This window comes from Pseudonaja textilis, chromosome 10 (genome assembly GCF_049901715.1).
Source record: "Pseudonaja textilis isolate UNSWEBS1 chromosome 10, rPseTex1.2, whole genome shotgun sequence".
Classification (NCBI taxonomy): domain Eukaryota; kingdom Metazoa; phylum Chordata; class Lepidosauria; order Squamata; family Elapidae; genus Pseudonaja; species Pseudonaja textilis.
The window spans coordinates 19,013,017-19,033,909 of NC_141999.1; the positions used below are offsets into that span (position 1 = coordinate 19,013,017).

At 42.9% G+C, this 20,893-nt stretch overlaps 2 protein-coding genes across 3 annotated transcripts; both read left to right on the plus strand.

Moving 5' to 3' along the window:
• The first annotated feature begins 554 nt into the window (after positions 1-554).
• Positions 555-5,884, plus strand: LOC113448222 (protein NKG7-like). Its single transcript, XM_087939437.1, has 4 exons — positions 555-729; positions 2,413-2,559; positions 4,412-4,546; positions 5,721-5,884. Exons 1-4 carry the CDS (start codon positions 555-557, stop codon positions 5,882-5,884), a joined length of 621 nt encoding a protein of 206 aa, XP_087795563.1.
• A 938-nt stretch (positions 5,885-6,822) lies between these two features.
• LOC113448195 (protein NKG7-like) lies at positions 6,823-15,185 on the plus strand. Of its 2 annotated transcripts, XM_087939402.1 has the most exons (6): positions 6,823-7,038; positions 8,852-8,872; positions 9,538-9,789; positions 11,096-11,242; positions 12,771-12,905; positions 14,096-15,185. In XM_087939402.1, the coding sequence occupies exons 3-6, from the start codon at positions 9,600-9,602 to the stop codon at positions 14,152-14,154; spliced, it is 531 nt and encodes a 176-aa protein (XP_087795528.1). In that variant the 5' UTR covers positions 6,823-7,038; positions 8,852-8,872; positions 9,538-9,599; the 3' UTR covers positions 14,155-15,185. The 2 variants fall into 2 exon arrangements, with proteins under 2 accessions (XP_087795528.1, XP_026574581.1); XM_026718796.2 differs by lacking the exon at positions 8,852-8,872 and having other exon boundaries at positions 6,826-7,038.
• Positions 15,186-20,893: the final 5,708 nt, after the last annotated feature.

Genomic DNA, 20,893 nt, shown 5'->3' on the forward strand with positions numbered 1-20,893 from the left:
TGTGCACCGTCCCTTAGAGTCGGCAACGACTAGCACGCATGTGCAAGGGGAACCTTTACCTAGAGAAACATCTGCAGCTACCTAGGATTGAATTCTCGACCTTCTGAGTGGGAAGCGAGTATCTTCACCTCTAGGCCACCACCTCCAGAGCCTACAAACCACAGTGCTTTGATCACTCTGCTTCAATAAAATAAATTCAAAAGTAGCTTGTGAAAATAATAGGAAAACTCTCATTTGAAGAAGAAAACCAAAGAACAAATTCAATCTCAGCGTTACCACACCTGCCGGCTGAAAATGTTCCTTTGATGGAATGTCCAATGGCAGCCATGTTAACCAAGAAGCAAGTGATGGAACCTGGAATGGGGTGCGCATGAGAGGTTTAATGGTGCAGAATGCTGATTTGCTCATCATTCCAAGGAACAAAGGGCAGATTCTGAGCCAGTGTCTGTCTAGAAACTCACTGTTTCTCCATATATGTGGGTTGGGTGTGAAGAGATTCCCCTAAAAAGAAGATATCTGCATGAAGAAAAGCCTCAATTTTCTTCAATTCAACCATGTCATGGAGTGAAAGAATGGCTACAGGGTTCACCCTCAGCACTCTCTTTAGTCTCGTTTATGTTATCATGGACCATCAATGGATCAAAGTTGAGACTGAGTTGCAGATTTACTACAGTGGCCTTTGGAAAGTCTGTCTAACGCTGGTGTGCCCTGATCTGGTTGCTTCTGCACGTAAGAGAATCCACAACCTTTGTTTCCCAGCATTGTGGGGACGGGGCCTTTCTCCAGAACTCTTTCTTCAAGGTTGAGTCAAGAGTCATCCCACAGTGGCTATTTAACCTTGTTGGGTTATTTCACCGTACCTTCTAAAACTCTTCTATGTCTGCTCACAGAGCACCTCTAAATTACCTTGCTTCAACTGGTACAAAATATCTGTGCAAGGCTAGCAGATCAGAGGGGGTATTCAGTAGATTCTGACCAGTTCTGGAGAACCGGTAGCAGAAATTATGAGTAGTTCGGAATACCACCTCTGACTGGCTCCATCCCCATCTATTCTCTGCTTCCCGAGTCCCAGCTGATCAGCTGGGTCTTCTTTGGTTGCCCTGCACAGGAGAACAGAACTGGAAAGCAGGTTAGTGGGGTGGGGAGAGAATGGAGATTTTACAGTAGCCTTCCCTGCCACACCCACCAAGCCACGCCCACCAAGCAACACCATGCCCATCAAGCCACGCCCACAGAACCGGTAGTAAAAAAAAATGAATCCCACCACTGTAGCCGATGGTGTTGGATATTCTCACGTGTAACACGACCTCTGTGTGAGCTGCATTGATTGCCTGTGTTTTTTGGGGTGTAATTCAAGATGTTAGTTTGTCACATTTAAAGCCCTTGGATCAGTGGTAATATTCCACCAGTGTGGACCGGTTTGACCAAACTGGTAGTTTTTTTTAAAAAAAAGGCCTCCGAAGATCAGCTGAGAGGAGAAAGAAGAGAAAAGTGCAGGATCGGCCATCCCACCCACCCCTGCGCTTTTCTCTTCTTTATCCTCTCAGATGATTGGCGCTGCAGGCCTCAGCTGGTGTGGGGAAAGCTGCATGCACACATTAGGTGCGCATGTGTTCGGTGCACACACGCGATCACCAAACTGGTAGCGGAACAGATAGAATCCCACTGCTGCCATGGATCCAAGTTACCTCAGGGACCATATTCTCCCCATGATTTTACCCATCCAATTGGGTCCATCCAGGTTGAGATCCCATCCAATGAATCTCATCAATCAAACAAAGTTGGCTGGTGGAGACTAAGAGAGGTGCCTTCTCTACTATAGTCCCTTCCTTCTGGAACATTCTCCTTTCAGAATTGAGAATGAGCCCAACCCTCTTGCCCTTTCACAAGGCCTGGGACTCTCATCATGTAGCAAAGGACCTGTTTCCTGGCTGTATTTATTCATGATGATACTTTTTTCCTCAGCTGCCGTATATATTTAATTCTATGGTATTGTTTTATGATTGTTCACCACTCAGAGTCACTTGATTTGAGAGCGGCTACAGGAATTGAATAAATAAATGAATAAATCTCTACTAGGTTTTCCAGAACATTCTAGCAGTTACATTTGGGGTATCTCAAATGCACATCTGCACACATTCCTTGGTGAGTGCGTAAAAGGGTGACTAATTTGAAAGAGCCTAATATATGTCAATAATTGCTTCTGGTACCTTAGATATGGGATCTTGGAAGGCTAGAGAAGGTTTCTGATATGGACTTATAAAATGATCTGTTACAGTCCAGCCATTTTTGATTGATGCATAATTCAGATTTGGAAAGATGTGTATAAACATGTATGCACATGCAGAGAAGAGCCCTGGTCTCAAACCTTGTAACAAGTGGTCTTTTATTTTATTGTCATTACCACCACAGCCAATGTCAATGGTGCCAAGACCCTCCTGATAATGGCCCTTTTCTGTGGATTCGTTGGGGCTTCATTTATGAGCATCACTTATCGTTACACCACCACTTCTGCCACATACCGGTATCTGGTGCCTTCTGTGGGATCTTTCATTGCAGGTAAAAATTTATGGTATATTTTACTAAAAATATGCTTACTTACTTACTTACTTACTTATTTACTTACTTGCTTACTTCAGGGTTCCAAGTAATAACTCCACAGAAAGAATAACTCTGAGGCAGACAGGTTCCTCAAAGAACAGTTTTATTGGAGATATCATATTGGCACAAGCTGGTGAAAACAGACTGAAAGTTCCCATAGTTTTCACCTGATTAAAAGTGAAAAGTTTCCCCTTTCCCCAGTCACATTGTCCAATCAAGGTGCTGGCTGGTTGCCTGGATACGGTGCTCCTCCTCCTTCCAGCCACCTGTTGGAATGACCTTGGTTCCCACAGGAAACAATTTTGTTTTGGCTACAAACCCCCATCTAACAGTGTTTTCTCCCCCTCCCTATCCCTTCTTCACACTGTGGCAACCTTGAAACCTCCAAAATGGCCCCAGCTAGGTTTGCTTCAGAGTTGACTACTGGTACTGACTGACTGACTGACTTAAACATATATGCTACAGCCAATAAAAACAAGATAAAGCATTAAGACAATGAACATTAATACTAAAATTTCCTTAAAAATGAACAAGAATGACAAGGAAGGGAGCAAAATGCACACAGGGGAAGGTGGGGGTCTTATCTCAATTTGTTAACTACCCCCAGTATGAAAACCTCCATTGGCACCCCAGGCCAACTGGAAGAGTCAGGTCTTCAGGGTCCTTCAGAAGGCTGAGAAGATCAGGGAGAATCTCACCCCAGAGGGACAATGTTCCAAGGTCAGGAGCCGTGGCAGCAGAGGTGGTATTCATCAGGTTCTGACCAGTTCTGGAGAACCAGTAGCGGAAACTTTGAGTAGTTCAGAGAACCAGCAAATACCACCCCTGACTGGCCCCGCCCCCGTCTATTCTCTGCCTCCCAAGTCCCAACTAATCGGCTGGGTCTTCTTTGGTTGCCCTGCACAGGAGAACAGAGCTGGAAAGCAGGTTAGTGGGGTGGGGAGGGAGTGGGGATTTTGCAGCAACCTTCCCTCGCCACCCCCACCAAGCCACGCCCACAGAACCGCCACTGCATGGCAGAAAATGCTATTCTCTTTCACCCTGTGATGACTCCGAGTGTAACACAAACGTAAAAAAATCCAAAACATAAATAAATGTCCTTTATTGCCTCCAACTTGGCCCCACTGTTCAATAATACTCAGTTGGAGATAAAATGTACTCAAAAATAGTCTTCAAAAGAAAGCAATACAGTCCAAAATTAATCAGCACATAGAGGTGAAATAAAAAACCAAACAAACTACAAAATTTCCATAACGGAACAGGAGAAGTATTTACCAAATTCAAGGAGATAGGCACAGTCTGTTGGAAGGATGCCAACCAAGATAACTTCAGCCCAAAATAAAACATGCTTGCTTCTGGCAACCTGTGTTTTTATTGTCTCTCTTATATCTTATTCTCCCCAGCTGCAACCAGTGAGGGAGATCATGGCCGCTTCCTCTCTCGCAAATCAAGTTGTTGCCTTCTCCGTTCCTCCCTGCGTGTCCTAGGATGCAGAGGGGATGGGCCTGGTTCTTCCTCTGACTGCCCAGCCAGCCTCAGCCTTTCCCCAGCCTCCTCCACAACCTCCGGAGCCACACCTCCACTCCCTGTGAGCTGTTCCTTCTCTCCCTCAGAGTCCCCCCCAGCTAGAATTCCTGGACCAATGTCCACAGTGTGCCCCTTCTGCCTATGCGGGTGGGACAGGCCAATCCCACGGAGGTCAGAGGGTTACTCAGATAACCTTGTTTTAAAATATAAAAACAAGCATCTAAAAAAGATTCAACAAGCATCTCAAAGGAATCCAGCTGATCTTCTACCTGTGCTTCCACAGCTGCCTTGGTGTTCCTCGGCCTAAGCATTTACACCATCCGGATCTCCACACACGGCATCAGCAGAACATCTGCCGTCTCCTATCAGTGGCCTTTCTATCTGGCCTGGACCTCTTGTCCCTTCCTTATTTTAAGCGGTGAGATGGAAGAATATCATTTGTGGGTTTTTAAGAGGGTGGGTTTTGGTGAGGTGGTCGTGCAATTTTAGGATCAGTTTCCTAACTGGGGAAGTACAGGGTTCTCTCAGTGGAAGGTGGGCAGCCATCTTATGAGATGCTCCATATCATGTCATGTTATGTCAAGCTTCTTCTTTCTCTTTCCCTCTCTTGCTCTGCATCCTTTGTTTCTTTTCTAATATTTGCATTGCTTTTATCTTATTAAAAATTCCTTTAATAAAAATGGCAAGAGAAAAATAAATAAATATTCTTTCCCCTTGCACAAACAAGTAGTCCTTGACTTACCGCTGCAACTGAGCTTCAAATTTCTGTTGTTAGGCGAGTTTTGCCCAATTTTATGACATTTCTTGCCCCAGTTGTTAAGTGAATCACTGCAGTAGTTTTAAGTTGGTCACATAGTTGATAAGTTGAATCTGGCTGCCCCACTGACTTGGCTTGTCGGAAGGTTGCGAAAGGGGATCAAATAGTGACCGTGGGGGACATTGCAATGGTCATAAATGTTTGAGTCTGAATTTTGATCATCTGACCACAGGGAGGTCCCAACGGTGGTGTGAAAAAATGGTCCTATGTCACTTTTTTCAATGCCATTGTAACTAAGCTGCTGGAAGTCAAGGACTACTTGTAAACATAACCCATTTAGAAGGTCCCAAAAATGATTCAGTGGGTGTTAAAACAACAGCCCTGCACACCAGAACAACTAGACACAAGAACACTTTTTTCCCCGAACGCCATCATTCTGCTAAACAAATAATTCCTTCAACACTGTCCAACTATTTACAAAGTCTGCACTACTATTACTATTAATCTTCTCATCCCTCCTTATCACCCATCCCCTCCCACTTGTGACTGTATGACTGTAACTTTGTTGCTTGTATCTTTATTATTTATATCGACTGTTTCCTTGTATGATTTGATTGCTTATGGTACCCTATGACTATCATTAAGTGTTGTACCTTATGACTCTTGACTCTTGATGGCTGTATCTTTTCTTTTATGTACACTGACAGCATTTGCACCAAGACAAATTCCTTGTGTGTCTAATCACACTTGGCCAATAAAGAATTCATTCATTCATTCATTCATTCATTCATTCATTCTCATGGCCTTCTGCTCTCCCCTCTTTATCCACCTGCAGGTTTTCTAGGGCTTGTGGCCCACCAGCATATGTTGATGCACGGAGCTGTTTTGTCCGACAAGGAAAGCAGCGAGTCTGTCACCTCCTCCATCTGGAGCTCCTCCGCCTCCTCTTCTCTCTTCTGGGAGGAAGGAGAGAAGGACACGCAGATCCCAAGGGCGTAAGGTGGATTGCTTTGAAGAAATCCCACGAGATTCTGAAATCACAAAATGGCCTGCCTGAAATGTGTGTGTGTCTCTCTCTCTTAAGGATTGCAAAGACGCTGGAAAAAAAACACTTCATTTTCCTGTTTATTAATGATATCAAATCTATGTTGAATTGCTTGTGGTCAGCATGCTGTTTTCCCCAATATAAAATATTTATTTCCAAATGTTTCAGTCCTATTCTGCCTGCCTGCCGGATATCTATCTATCTATCTATCTATCTATCTATCTATCTATCTATCTATCTATCTATCTATCTATCTATCTATCTATCAACTGTCTACTGTCTGTCTATCATCTATTATCTATCTACAGTATCTGTCTGCCTATCTATCATCTATCTATCATACATCATGTGTGTGTGTGTGTGTGTGTGTGTGTGTGTGTGTGTGTGTGTATACAGAAGCCTGATGATGGCAGATGAGATTCTGCTGAAATGTCGCTACAACTTTAAAAGCACAACTACTATAACGTGGGAAAATACCTGAACAAAGCCGAATGCCATATATATATATATATGTCTATCATGTATCTATCATATATACTATTGTCTGTCTGCCTATCATCTATCTACATACCTACCTACCTATTTATCATCTATCTATCTATCTATCTATCTATCTATCTATCTATCTATCTATCTATCTATCATCTATCTATCCATTGAAATCCACTCATCTTCAAATTGCCAAACTTGAGAAACATTTACCTTGAGGAAAAAACAAGTAGCCAAGTTGCTCCTGACTTCATGTTGGGTCTCAAGAGGTAATTGCATGCAAAGTTAGTTCCAGATTAACAGATAGGAATGAAAATAAATGAAGCCACAAACACATCATAAACTCAGAAGCGAAGTGTGAAGAAGAGAACCAGACCCGAACAGAAGTGTGAACAAGGGAGAGGAAGTGGGTGGGCGAAGCTCAAAAAAAGATAGAGGTGAGCTTTAATATCTTTGAGACATTAAAGTATCCAGACAAGATTCTATCTCAGCTTTGCTGGCTCTCCAGTCTTTACACTTACAGCATTTGAAAGGTTCTCTTTCCAAACCTTCTTCCTTCAGCCTTTATTCTTCATATCATCATCGTCCCAGGAAAGAACCATTCTACAAGAAGATTCAGGTAAGGATGGAAATATCTCTGGTTTTTTTCTCACTTTTTTCAGAGGAGGTCCATAAAGAAAGAAAACTTAGGACAAAAGAGAATAACCCAAAGTTTAAAAGCATCCTTTGGGAGTTACTGACAAATGTTTCTGTCCAACTCTAACGCATTCATATCAACTGCAGAGGGCAAGTAGCAGTCAGGAGAAAATGCTCTTTTCCACAGTATTGCAGCTCCGGAAAGATGTAATATTCTAGCTTTGCAGCACACATGGTTAAACCATGAGACCTTTTACAGCGACCTTTTTTATATTTTTGGAGGGTGGGTTCCCCCTTGGAAATAAGAGCTTATTCTGGCCCCTAAGTGCTGCTGGGGTGATCCCACACAAAACCAAACTCCCATAGGGGTCTTCATTTAAATTCCTTACAAATGAGAAAACCCATTTTTCTTTGGGGATTCTTAAAGTTAGTATTTCTCACACAGAGCTAAAGATACAGTTTCTATCGTTTCTTAACTCTGCATCTCGGTCTGCTGAGGGTAATGGACTGATTGGCATTTGTGAGAAAAGAGCTGTTGCCACCATTCTCAAAAAGCTGTTGCCGCCATTCTCAAAAAGCTGTTGCCGCCATTCTCAAAAAGCTGTTGCCACCATTCTCAAAAAGCTGTTGCCACATTTTTCCTGTTTCTTCTCTTTCCTCCCTGGGAGCCCAATATATAAATCGAAAATACTACCCAAGAAGGCTTTTGAGGCCTTTATGCCAGATGATCATATCCAGTTTATTGGTCCACTTCCTTAGCTCAAATTGCAGAGAAATAATGAGCTGAAACAATTAAAACCCACAACAAGATGATTTCACCAATGTGCCTACCGTCCCTGTCCTATCGTTTCTTATTTTTCTTATATATATATATATCCATTTCATGTATTCGTAACTATGTTTATACTTATACCTGTTATAATCACTTGACAAAATAAATAAAAATAAAATAAAAAATAAAGTTAATGAGTTTAAGAAAGTTTAAGAAACTCTAATGTAGATCATCACCTGTCTTGAAAAAAAAAAATAACGAGGGGTTTCGGAAGAAAGCTCATCCCTCCCCTTCTTCTCTAAACCCACCCATTCAAACTGAGCTTTTGCTGAGGTCACCGAGACATTCAAGCGTGGAAAAAGGATGCAGGAAGTGGCTTGAAGTGAGGTCCTTGGTTGACTCTGCAAAAGGCTTCAGGTAACCACTAGATTCAGCCTGCATCTCATCCCCCTTCGAAATGAGAATGTTAGTTGTTGCATTTATGGTTTGCTGCTGCAGATCTTTCTAAAACCTTCCCCATGGAAAGTGGCACCTTGGAAGCACTTCTATAATATGCTCCCTGGGGAAGTGAATTCTCATGTCCATCATTGTCACAAACACTGTACTCTGAAAGAAAAGAGGAATTACGATGAGGATTGGACTAGAAGTCTTCCAAAGGTCCCTTCTTACTCTGTTATTCTGGTTATACATTAAGAAGGAAATGATTGTTTCCCGGGATCTTATTCATGCCTTATCTGAAAGAAACACAATGGGACATCCAGGGAAAGAAAAAGAGACACTGCAGCATGGCACAGAAATGGAAGAAAGATGTCAACTAGCTTTATACTGCCTGAGCTTTCTCCCCAATCCCATTTCGTGCAATCTTCAAATGCAGGGTGGGAATCCTGTGCACAGGTTATATGCTCCCATGCACTACAGTTTTGCAGATCCCAAAACAGCATTGGCTCAAACCTCTGGATTTGCAAACAAAATAGTGATTTTTCAGCAATTTGATCTCTTTTTTCATTCTGTTTCATCCTGCAAGGTACAGCTGAAGGATAAAGGGGTAAGTGCTCTCTCCCTCCCTCTCTTCCAATAATGAGTCATTAGCTTGCATGACATTCTAGTGATGCAATCAGAAACGATGCCACCACAATCAGAATTTGAAAGGTTGCACCCACTCAAATCTTTTCTGCTACTTTTAGAGGGAGGCTGTTTGGGTTTTTTGTATTATTATTATTTTGGCTTTATGGAGTTTTGTTTCTATTTCTATATTGCAAGGGAAAGGGGGAAATTAACTTCCTGGTAAATTGTTTAGATAATTAGGCTAACCAAGGAAGGAATTTAGACTCAGCCAGTCTTGGGAATATTTGAGGGTTATAACTAACCTCCTTTGGATCTAGTAGAAGAAGCTGTGAGAATTTGTCTTCAGAATCAAACAATAATTACAATAGCATTGTAGGCTTAGAGCCCCCAGCCTGTGGGCAGAGTTTGCCCGCAGTACTGCATTTTAACCACTGTGCCACCAGGGGAAAGGAAAAACCCTCAAGAATTCTCTTGATCCCATCTACTCCAGTGACTTCACCACACTCTCCTGCACCAACAGAACAATAAATAGTGAAACACGGAGATAAACACCCTCACATATAGTTCTTCAAATGCCATTCCATGTCCGTCTCCTGGGGATAAATTGTCTCCATTTAATCTGGTTGGGTTTTTTTTTTCCCCTAGGGTTTCTAAAAGTTGGAATACAAGCAAAGTGACTGTTGAAACACCTTTGCCTTTGCATCAGGATGTTGTGCTGCCGTATCTTCAGTGTGCTGATGGCATCCTTGAGTATCAGTTTACTTTTGATGGCGCTCAGCACCGATTACTGGAAAGTATCTTTTGCTCCTGCTGGGACGTCCCACAGTGGGCTATGGCAGTACTGCATGAACACTGGGTTAGCCGAAAGCCAATGCTTTGCTGTAAAGGATGCCTTAGGTAAGATTTATGTCAGGAAGGCCTTCAATTTTTTTTTCTAAGTATTTCCAATAAGGGGCATCAGCATTTGTGTGTATTGTGTCTTTGTCAGGCGCCAGAGAAATCAGGAGATCCAGACAGTTCAAATGGATATAAAGATTTATTGCAAACGTTATTACAAGAATCTGTACTAACAGCCAAAGGAAATTGGTGGTAGATAAGGGCAGAAGGAATTCATGGTGGGCTGGACTTAGATCTCTTGTGGGTGTGAGTGTGAAAGGATTCATGACTGATGGCACATTTGATCCTCCCCCTCCCCAGGTAGGGCATAAAGCACAGGTATAATGTGCTCTCAGTGGGTAAGACCCACCAGTACTGGGGCCACTACATTTTGTAGCAACTGTTGTTTCTGGATAGTCTTCAAAGTCAGTCCCGCGTAGAGCAAATTGCAGTACTCTACTGGCAAAATGTTGAGGCCATGAGCCCCACTTGATGGCTCCCTTTCTGGAAGGTAGTTAGAATGTTTTCTGAACAAGCTATCTGTTGGGGGTGAGGATGCTCTGATATATTGAGAGCAAGTTTGGAGCAGTGGTTAAGATGTTGGCCTAGAAACCAGGAGGATGTGAGTTCTAGTCCCAGCTCTGGCAGGTAAGCCAGCTGGGTGACTTTGAGCCAATTGCTGGGAGATGATGAGTTCTAGTCCCACTTTAGGCATAAAAGCTGACGGGGGACCTTGGGCAACTCTCTCTCAGCCAAATTAACCTCACAGGGTTTTTGCTGTGGGGAACCCAGAAAGAGGAAGGTATATTATGTATGTTCACCACAGTGGTAGGATTCAAAAATTTTTACTACCATTCTGTGGGTTTGGCTAGGTGGGCATGATGTGGCTTGGTGGGCCTAGCAGGGGAAGGATGCTGTAAAATCTCCATTCCCTCCCTATTCCTGGGAGAAGGTTACTGCAAAATCCCATTCCCTCCCCACCCCACTAGCCTGCTTTCCAGCTCCATTCTCCTGTGCAGGGCAACCAAAGGAGACCCAGCCAATCAGCTGGGACTCAGGGGGCGGAGAATAGATGGGGCGGGGCCAGTCAGAGGTGGTATTTGCCAGTTCTCCAAACTACTCAAAATTTCCACTACCGGTTCTCCAGAACTGGTCAGAACCTGCTGAATACCACCTCTGGTTCACCACCCTGAGTTACTTATAAAGTAATAAAGGCACAATCTAATAAATAAACATGTGATCATGTGATGATGAAAACAAAACAAATATTACTTCAATAAGGATTGAAAATAGACCTAACCTTTTGCATCTATAACTTTGCTTGCAGGTTACATCATAGCTACCCGTGTGTTTTTGATTATGGCTTCTCTGGTGGCGCTGGCATTACTCTTCTTCCTGATTGCCACCTTCATGCCTTCCGTGTGTGGCATCCTGGGCAAACCCTGGATCGCTTCCGTGGCTGCCTTCGTGGCTGGTAGGTGTTACCAAAGATGAACAGAGGTCTCCAGTCATGGGGAGGGTGATCTCAAAGAGACCCTCTCCTGGGAGGGATCTGGGAAGGATTAAAGTTATTTTTCAATAAGGTTTCAACTGTCTTCTCAAACAAGCAGCGCTCGGTTGAAGCCTTTGGTAACCGAGCCAATATCATGACCCCAAATACCAAACAGCCAGAAGCAATTCTGTAAAGCTGCAACTTAAGAGGAAACCTCCAGAAACAAGGATATTACTAGGAAGTTCCTAGAGGGTGTTAGTAAAAGGCTTGGTGGACTTCACCTGCTAAGGTTTTCCAGAGATTGACAATTCTGGGAAATGTCTTGCATTAAGGGGCAACATCTATTCCTTTAATCCAGTGGGTGCCAACCAGTGGGCCAGGGACCACTGGTGGTCTACAAGAACATTTTGGTGGTACGCAGAGAAATGTTTTCCCCAAAGCACATACCCCCAAAGCAAATAATCCAGGCTGTGCAGAAACCCAAAGCTGTGCCACCCACCTGCTGGTCCCCTCCCTTTGGCCAAGCACAAACCTTACCTTGAGTAGAACCACGCAAGCTGGAACTGGAAGGTAAGACCAATAACGGGAGAGAAATCCGCCCCAGGGTGGTTCCCTGACGTTGGTGGGAAAGTCGGTCCCATATTCCAGAGCTGCAGTAGTCACAGGACTGGCCCTTTGGTCATCCCAGAGCAGCTGCTCCTCCACCGGGGCGCACTGGCCTGCCATGGACTAGAGGAGCTGCTCTGGGATTACCAAAGAGCCAGTCCTGTGACTCCTGCAGCTCTTAAATATGGGACCGACTTTCCCACCAATGTCAGCAAGCCACTGTCAGTCAAAATTCATATTAGTGGTCTGAATCGTGATTAAGTGATGATGAGGACACTCTAGTGGTTGTAAGTTTGAAGGCTGAAGCCACTTTTTCTCAAAGCCGCTGTAACTTTGAACAGTCACTAAATGAATGGTCATATATCAAGGATGACTTGTCTTTTCTTTGGGATGTCTACCTGGCGAAGTGGTTTCACAAACGTGATGTATCCCTTTCAAACATCTTCAGGAGTTGAGAAATGAAAGTAGACACACAGAGGAGCTTTCAGAGAAGGATGACTCTAATCCAATGGCTAAGTTCATATAATACTGTACATTGAATCAGGGAAAGGCTAGAAATGCATTTGCACAACCTTCTAAGTTTACTTAGTCGAAAACTCGGTTCTATATGGCTTAGCGTATAAACTCAGCAGCAGTTATATTCTCAGCCCATGGGTTAGTCCGTGATTCAGTGGAGCATGCAAACTCAGGAAATGGGTTGAGTCAGGCTAAGGGGGACGTGCAAATGCAGCCAGTGCGTGAATTCAGGGCCTTAAACACTTTGTGTCCAGAGAATACAAACTTTTCCTGCGCAATGTATGTATAAACCAAAGGGGGAAATAAAAAACCTCATGGGTGAATCAGCACAGAGTTGTGTTAACCAACACTGATCTTCTCGCTACTTTTTTTTTTTTCCCCCGGAAAGGATTCTTCATTCTAATAGCCCTAGCTGTGTATACAGCTGAAACATGGAAGGAGAAGACATCACCTGAAATCCAGGTCTCCTATGAATGGTCTTTCTACTTGGGATGGATCACTTTCCCCCTATTTATCTTGGCTGGTGAGTCTAGAGCCGTGTTTCTTAAACTCCACCATTTTAATCCATAGCAATAGCACTTAGACTTTCATGCCACTTCACAGTACTTACAGCCCTCGCTAAGTAGTTTACAGAGTCAGCATATTGGCCCCAACAATCTGGGTCCTCAGTTTACCAACCTTGGAAAGATGGAAGGCTGAGTCAACCTTGTGTTGGTGAGAACCGAACTGCTGGCAGTCAGCAGAATTACCCTACAATACTGCATTCTAACCACTACGCCAGGGGTTCCCAAACTTGGCAACTTTAAGACTTGTGGACCTCAATTCCCAGAATTCTCCAGCCAGCATAGCTGGAGTTGAAGTCCACAAGTCTTAAAGTTTGCCAAGTTTGGACACCTCTGCACTATGCCAACACGACCGCTCCATAGACCAGTGCTTCTCAAATTTGGCCACTTTTAAGATGCACGGGCTTCCATTCCCAGCATGGTGGGTGGGGAATTCTGATTGAGGCCACCACACAACTCAAAAGCAGCCACATTTGAGAAGCATTGGTCTATGCCATTCTACTGCCCAACCTCCAGCAATTTTGGATGGTTCACAGATGAAAATATTCAGAGTCATACAATAATCCAAAGATTAAAAAAAGAACCTTAAGTATTATAGCAGCAGTCCCAAACCTTTTTTCACATTAGCAATCCGTTTCTGGAAAATACAAATTTTCTACCGACTTGGTGAGGGTGGAAGGGAGTAGTTTCGTGTGCATGTGCCTATGGAGCTTCCCTCACTTCTACAACCCACTTTCTAACAGGCAGTAGAGCCCGGGAGTTGGGGACCCCTGTATTATAGGACAAACAGTCATCACCTTGGGAACGGAGGATATTTGTAAACATTTAGTTGGCTTGAGCTTCCATAGAAAATGCCCCTTTTCCATGAACCCAATGGATTCCTGCCTTAGAAAAGGACATAATCAAGAGACCAGAACATTTGCATAAAATCAGAACATTTCTCTTCAAAAGAATTGCATTCTCCTGCCATTTTTTTTAAAATGTTTGCATTCAGTGGAAAGAACAATATATTTATGCGATAATTTATGGGTTATTGCTTTTACCCACGTGCAACATAACCTTAGAACAGTTGTTCAAAAACAATTATGCCTGGGTAATCGAAGGTTGGCCTTCTTGGTCCTTTACTTGCTCTTGTTCTCTCACCTTGCAGGCATTTTCAACCACGTTGGCTCCTTGAACGCTCAATCTTCTAGCTATGAAAGAATATGAACGTCTTGATCAACCAGAGAGCAAGCACAATTGTACAGCTTTCTCTCAGCAGAGATGGTGCCTCGTCTCTGCTTCCCCTGTACCAGGGCATCTCCCCATCTCCGGGGCATTGCTCAGCTATACGTTTGTTTGTTTTTTGCTCACTTTCCAAAACTATTATCTTGTGTTTTATAGAAATTTTGGTAACTAGGAATAATTTTGATAATTAGCTTGCTTGCCAAGTAAGGCTCTGGGTATCGCTTATGGCAATGTTTCTGGGATTTGAAGTCCACATATTTTAAAGTGATTAAGGTTGTGAAACGCTGACCTATGGCCTATCAAGTGTGTTTGGGGAATGGTTCTGGAGTATGACCTAGGGCAATCTTCTATAATCAGGTCCTATATTTGCAGCCCCCAAAGCTCACTCTGCCCCTTAGACTATGCTACCAAAATATTTGGCAAAATTGTGATTTCAGGTGGCAAAATTACCAGTGGCTTTTAAGAGGTCTGCTAGGCCTCTGTTAATCTGAAAGGATTTATTTCTCCTGATCTTCAGCTCGGCAGAGTGGTGAGACTCTACTTATCTTCAGGGAATTCTGGGAGTTGAACTCTTAAAGTTGTTAAGATTGAGAAACATTGCTCTTAGTACCATGCAAATCCTCTTTGGTATTTCAAAATCAAGATTGCTTCACTGGTCCTTCTGGAAATATCATTTGTTCACTCACTTTTCAAGAAATGTCCAATCATTTCATTTGCAAATTACTCCATTCCAATGTATTCTGATTTTTATGATTTTTTTTTTAAAAAAAGAATTATTACAATAGCTATGTTCAGGTTGCATAAGATTGACTTTGGATGTTGTTTGGGTACCTTGAATTAAATAATGCCTCTGTTCAAGTTCTGCCTTTATTACCCATTGGGACAACCCATAGCAAAAAATAGTGCGGAAGAGTTTCCTTTAGCGGCTTAGAATTCTGCTTTCGAATCCACGGGAGTAAATAAGCAGCAATTAATTGTGCGAGATTTCCTTGTAAACAAATAAAGGAATACCAGAAGCTTTTCTTCTGATTTAATCATTACCAGTGCAAAGTATGTAGGTAATAAAGGGATCAGTCTGCAGGAAATAAAGCAATCACACAAAAATGCACTGCAAAAGTGCTGCAGTAGAAATGACTCTCTCTTCTGCTAATCCAGAGCTGCAGAGTTTTCTGGTCATTTTACTGGGCTTCCATAGTGCCCCCTGGAGGGGCACTATCATCAGACAACAGCAGCACTGCACATGGGGAAGACCTACCATCATGATGCATCTTTACATTGTATGCACATCCGAAAGGGGTAAGCTTGCGACGCCATAGAGCAATGCGGGTGTCATTGTGGCAAAGCAGTCATAGCTATAGATGCCCACTCTGGGCCTACGTCCAATGGAAGGAACACACTAACCAAGCTTCTTCAGAACTTCCAGAACACTGGGGTTACTATGGAAACCTTGTCTTGCCTTACTACGGTACATTTCTGAAGAAAGGTTCCAAGTGAAAACTTTGTAATCTAAAAGACAAAGTCGTTCCTTTGGGGATGTAGGTTCTATACGGTTCATCCACAAGGCAGTACGTCCCGAAGTTCAGAAGAGAGTGCGTTCGGTCTCGATCCTTCCACTGACCCATCATTATGAACCGCTACAAGGAGACCCTTTCCAACTGGCGCATCATTGTGTGGTTCAAGAACTTGAAGGTCTATGACTGGGTCCGCCTGAGTGGGATCTTCTTCTCTTGTGTAGCTACTTGTCTGTTGATGATCACTATCTGCACGGAATACTGGGTCAAAAGATTTGTCCGGGGCATCTTTGTCTTCCGGGGATTATGGACAGACTGCCAGCTAGGGCATTGTTCCCTTCTGGAAGAAATACCATGTAAGAGCTATGGAATCTTCAGAACTTGTGTTGCCGCTAAAGAAGTCCAGGTTGTGCCACTACTTGGTTTGAGCAGGCCCTCTGCCCCTTTTCCTCTCTGGACCGCTCCCCCATCTGCCATTATTCTTTCACTCAGCAATGGGAAAGGCAGAGATGCCAGCTTGCCTCAGAGCTAGCATGCTCTGCAAAAAGAATGCGTAGCCAACCAAATGGTCACGACTCCATTAACCCAGCTGCTCCGTGTTTAATAAATCACTTGAGATAACCTCCAGATTTTCTAGGAGGAGTTTGCTGGTGATAAAAGATTGGGGCGGGGTGGGGGGGGAGAATAGCTCCAGAGCAACCAATCCAACTGATTGTTTGTTTGGACAGAGGTGGCAGATACATCTCATAAATAGGGTAATTCTCAACTTACAACCAAAATAGGGATCAGAAGTTCTATCGCTAAGTGATGCAGCTGTTCAGTGAGTTACACCTTATTTTAGGACCTATTTCCCATGGTTGTTAAGCGAATCACTCGGTTGCTAACCAAATCTAGCCTCTCCCATTGACTTTGCTTCTTGGGAACCCCCCTGGAGAAGGTGGCAAATGGCAATTGTGTGATCCTGTGACACTGAGACCATCATAAATACATGCTAGCTGCCAAGTGACAGAATTTTGACCAGGTGACCATGGGATGTTATGACAGTTGTTAAATCACCTTTTTCACTATTATATTGTTGAATGGTCGCTAAATGGTCATAAGTCAAGGACTACTTATTATAACGGTAAAAGCGTTGGACCTACCACACGGATCCAGGCTCATGCTTCTCTGTAAAAATGGATTTTAATGGGCAACAGTGGTCTCATCAATCTTTTTCAATCCTCTCTACCTTAAAGAATTGTTGTTTTAGGGATATAATGAGAATTGTTCCCTCTCTTCAAAGACACCTACCACCTTTTACTTAGAGAAAGGATGGCAGAAAATCACAATAAATATAAGTAAAAATCAGGAATTAGATGCAATCAGATATGGCTGTGGGGAGCATGAACAAAATGTAGGTGCTTCCTTTCTTCAATATCAGAAGTGGAATCCGATTATCCAAGCTGCCGCCTTCTCAGAATAAGAACTTTTAAACAAAAATTTTATGCAGTCCCTGCTTTTTGAACATGTTGCTAGACTCCAGTATAGAGGCACAGCTGCCACAACCTTATCTCATGTTTATAGCCTGCAGCTTCTGGTTCCTCCATCATTAGACACACTGCATTTGCAATAGGGAGGCTCAAGCCTGCCAGGTTCTGATAAAAAAATAATAACGCTAGAACACTGAAGGAATATGGAAGGGGATCTAACTGCACCTCTCCTTGTTTTCTAAACAAGAATATTTCTTTCTATCTTGGATGAACTCTGAAGAATATAAATAGTACAGTAAGTTTTCAAAGTAGACCTACTGAACAGGTAGGCAGAAGGTGCCAACTACAACCTATTATGCCAGTCACATGCCCGCCTGGTAAATCTCTGGGCCAATCTTGCAATTGTTTTAAGGGATACACCTATGTGTAATCATATAGCAATCAGTTCTTTCGACATTCCAAATAAGGAGCACAATAAAGATCTACCCATGTTTAGTTTGCTGGGAATTAACCGAGCGGGGGGAGGGTGTTTCCAATTTTGTTTTATTTGAGCTTACTAGAAAAGGTGAGCCATAAACCCAGTAAGTTTGTTCTTAAAATTCTAAACTTGATGATGATCAGTTCATACAATATTTATAGTCCTGCCTACTTCTCCACGAGTCTTTATCTCCATCTGCTGGTTAATTGTTAACATTCAAGTAAGGAAGCATTAGGAATTCATTCTGCATCTTTCACTGGTGACTGACTGACTGTGTTCCGTAAGTGCCTATTTTTAAACCAGAGATGTTAGGACAAACTGAGATTACTTCCAAATGATACAGATGTGGTGACATGGCACAATCCCCATCTTTACGTCCTGCCCGATACAAATACACAAATCACAGCTTCAGCATTATTATGACCTCTGAAACTACATTTCATCATCAGAATGCCCTGTGGGGACTTGACTCTGAATCTTTCCAGTCGCAGCAACTCTTCCCTATACATATTCTCTTCTGGGAAGCTTTCAAAACAGCACCAGTAATCACCCAGTATTTCCTTTAAAAACTTCCAAATAAGATTTCTATTTGGCCTAGAAATCTGCAGCGTTTCTGCAGGCAGGAGGAAGTAAATTGATGCTCCGGTTATAAGCTAAAGGGACAAATGTTGTGGGTGTTCCATCACTGTAGGTTTTTAAAAGAATCTGGACAACCATTTATCTGGAATAGTATTGGGTCTCCTACTTGAACAGGACCCCCAATATTTCTTCCAACTCCATTATTCTATTAATCAGATTGAAAGCTGCAGGGCTACCTGTGGTGATTCTAGAAGGCGATTCTAGATTGACTTTACACAACTTGCTTCCTCTTTTTCTCCTAGTCTATATCACCATCTCCATTGTTTTAATGCTGATCTCTGCTATAGCTTGCTATGGGTCCGTGATCTATGGCACACGTTCGCTCGCTGCCACTGAGACGTCAGAGAAGCTCTCCCACTCTGATTTAGCCATCACTCTGAGTTTCTTTTCGGGTAAGAAAAACACCACCACTCACACGAGTTTCATTTCCCAAATGCTGCAGAAAGATGGAACTCAAAGGAGGGAATACAGTATTGCACAAATTCGGAACCTGAAGACTCAATTCCCTCCTTTCAAAGAGCTACAGTCATAGATAGATCTCACTAAGCTGAATTCACATCCTCAATCGCATTGGTGATGTTTGATTTGGGTTTAGCAGGTGAACCAAATTATTAGAAATCATGGATATTTGCAGCTGTTCAAAAATCAGCAAACAAAAAACATGTGAAAGAAATCATATCCCCGCCCCAACAGCTAAGGGAAAACACTGTGAACAGAAGACATGTAATTATGATGGAGTGTTATGGGAGACTCAAAACTGAAAATGGTATTAGCTGGCCAAACAGTTGAACCACAATTATCTTTTATCCCAGGTTACACTCCTGCTGTTTCCACTTTCCATGTCGAGTTTTGGTAATCATGATTATTGTAGCCAATCAAAAAAGTCAAAATCCTGACTATCTAGAAATAAACTAACCACTTTGAGGTCCAACTTTTACAGACCTCAATCCTTGACGTACGTCCCTTTTTGACTTTCAGGCTGCGTAGGAGGAATCGGGCTGTTTAACTTCATGAGATTCTCAACTGATGAGCCCAATACTTTCCTCTCATGGTCAATGGTCCCAGGATGGTTATCTATTGTGGTAGCTTCCATGGCAGGTAGGAGAAGTGGAATAACAGAATAATACAGTTGGAAGGGACCTTGGAAATCTTCCAATCTAACACCACTGCTTAAGCAGGAGACCCTATACCATTTCAGACAATGGCTGTCCAATCTTTTCTGAAAAACCTCCAGTGTTGGAGTAGCCATAATTTCTGGAGCCAAGTCATTGCACTGGTTAATTGTTATATCAGGAAATTTCTCCTTAGTTCTAAGTTGGATCTCTCTTTAATTAGTATCTATTGCTTCTTGTCCTGCCTTCAGGTATGTTGGTGAATAGGTTGACCTCTTTTGTGGCAGCCCCTTAGATATTAAACTACCAACAAAAATCAGAATAAGGGTCAAAGGTGAAAGGGGGGAAGAGGCCTGCACAAGCCAAACAGAGTAAGGTTAAGGGAGAATAACCTTCTTGAAAATTCTTGCATAACACCTGGCCCCTCTTCAGGTTTCAGTATTCTTGAATATGGCACAAGAAACAAAGCAGTGCAGCTCTTGAAATGTAACAACCATTCAATTCCATTTTATTTGTGTTTCCATTACATTAATCCAAGTACGAAGGTCTTCGGTTGATATCAGCACCCTAGCTGTGTTTGGCTGATCCCAAAGTAACAAACTAAACAGGGTTGTACTTTGTTACTGCTTGGATGGGAGACCACAAGAGCTCTCAGAACTTTACTTTAAATTGGCAAGTTGGACAAAACACTCTGAAAGAAGTTAATGGCAAATCATTTTCATATGGAGAGAGTTTGGAAGAGTGGTTAAGGTGCTGACCTAGAAACCAGGACATGCTGAATTTTAGGCCTCCCTGATGCATGAAAGCCAACTGGGTAACTTTGAGCTAATCACTCTCTCTTAGCCCAACTCACTAACAGGGATGTTCTTGTGAGAAGCTGCAGAAATATCAGGTATGTGGCCATAATTTGATTGAATATAAAGATGAGAATGTTTGCTTGCTTAAATTATCAAATATAAATGGTAGGATAAAAGAAAAATCTAACAATTTGGCAAGAAAGCCACATAAAATCCTGAAGTATTGAGCTCAGTTCAAGGAGCATCCTCCTTTTAGGTTGATAAACATGAGACACAGCATCCTTCTGGAAACTAAGGTTTGGGTTTTCTTTTTCCTTTTTTAGGGGTTTGCCACTTTGTGGCAAAACGGTGGGAAGAGGAGGAAACTGCTGAGGCTCTGACGACTACGGAAGTATTTACACCCTGGGCAGGAGACCCCTCCAAGAAGAAAACACAGGACTCCGCTAGTCAGAAACGGACCTAGGAATAAAGGCAGGAATAGGAAAAGTAGGAATAAAAGCCAGGCACCAAGCACGATGGGAATGGCAGACGATTAGCAGAGCCTGATGAGACACAGCGTTTGTTCAGAACAGAGTGAATTTCATTCCTGCTAGGAGATGCTGTGATGTTCCCATGTGGGGTGATGTCCCGAGTTTACTATTCCTGATCCTCAGTGTCATCAGGGCGGATACCAGCATGAGGATGCCAGCCAGGCTGCTGCCACAACAGCAAAAGA

Coding starts and splice junctions, on each gene's coding strand:
- LOC113448222 (XM_087939437.1), top strand. CDS start 555: ATGTCATGGAGTGAAAGAATGGCTACAGGGTTCACCCTCAGCACTCTC. Junction 2,560..4,411: donor TGTGGGATCTTTCATTGCAG/GTAAAAATTTAT, acceptor GTGCTTCCACAG/CTGCCTTGGTGTTCCTCGGC. Junction 4,547..5,720: donor TCCCTTCCTTATTTTAAGCG/GTGAGATGGAAG, acceptor ATCCACCTGCAG/GTTTTCTAGGGCTTGTGGCC.
- LOC113448195 (XM_087939402.1), top strand. CDS start 9,600: ATGTTGTGCTGCCGTATCTTCAGTGTGCTGATGGCATCCTTGAGTATC. Junction 9,790..11,095: donor TGCTGTAAAGGATGCCTTAG/GTAAGATTTATG, acceptor CTTTGCTTGCAG/GTTACATCATAGCTACCCGT. Junction 11,243..12,770: donor CGTGGCTGCCTTCGTGGCTG/GTAGGTGTTACC, acceptor TCCCCCGGAAAG/GATTCTTCATTCTAATAGCC.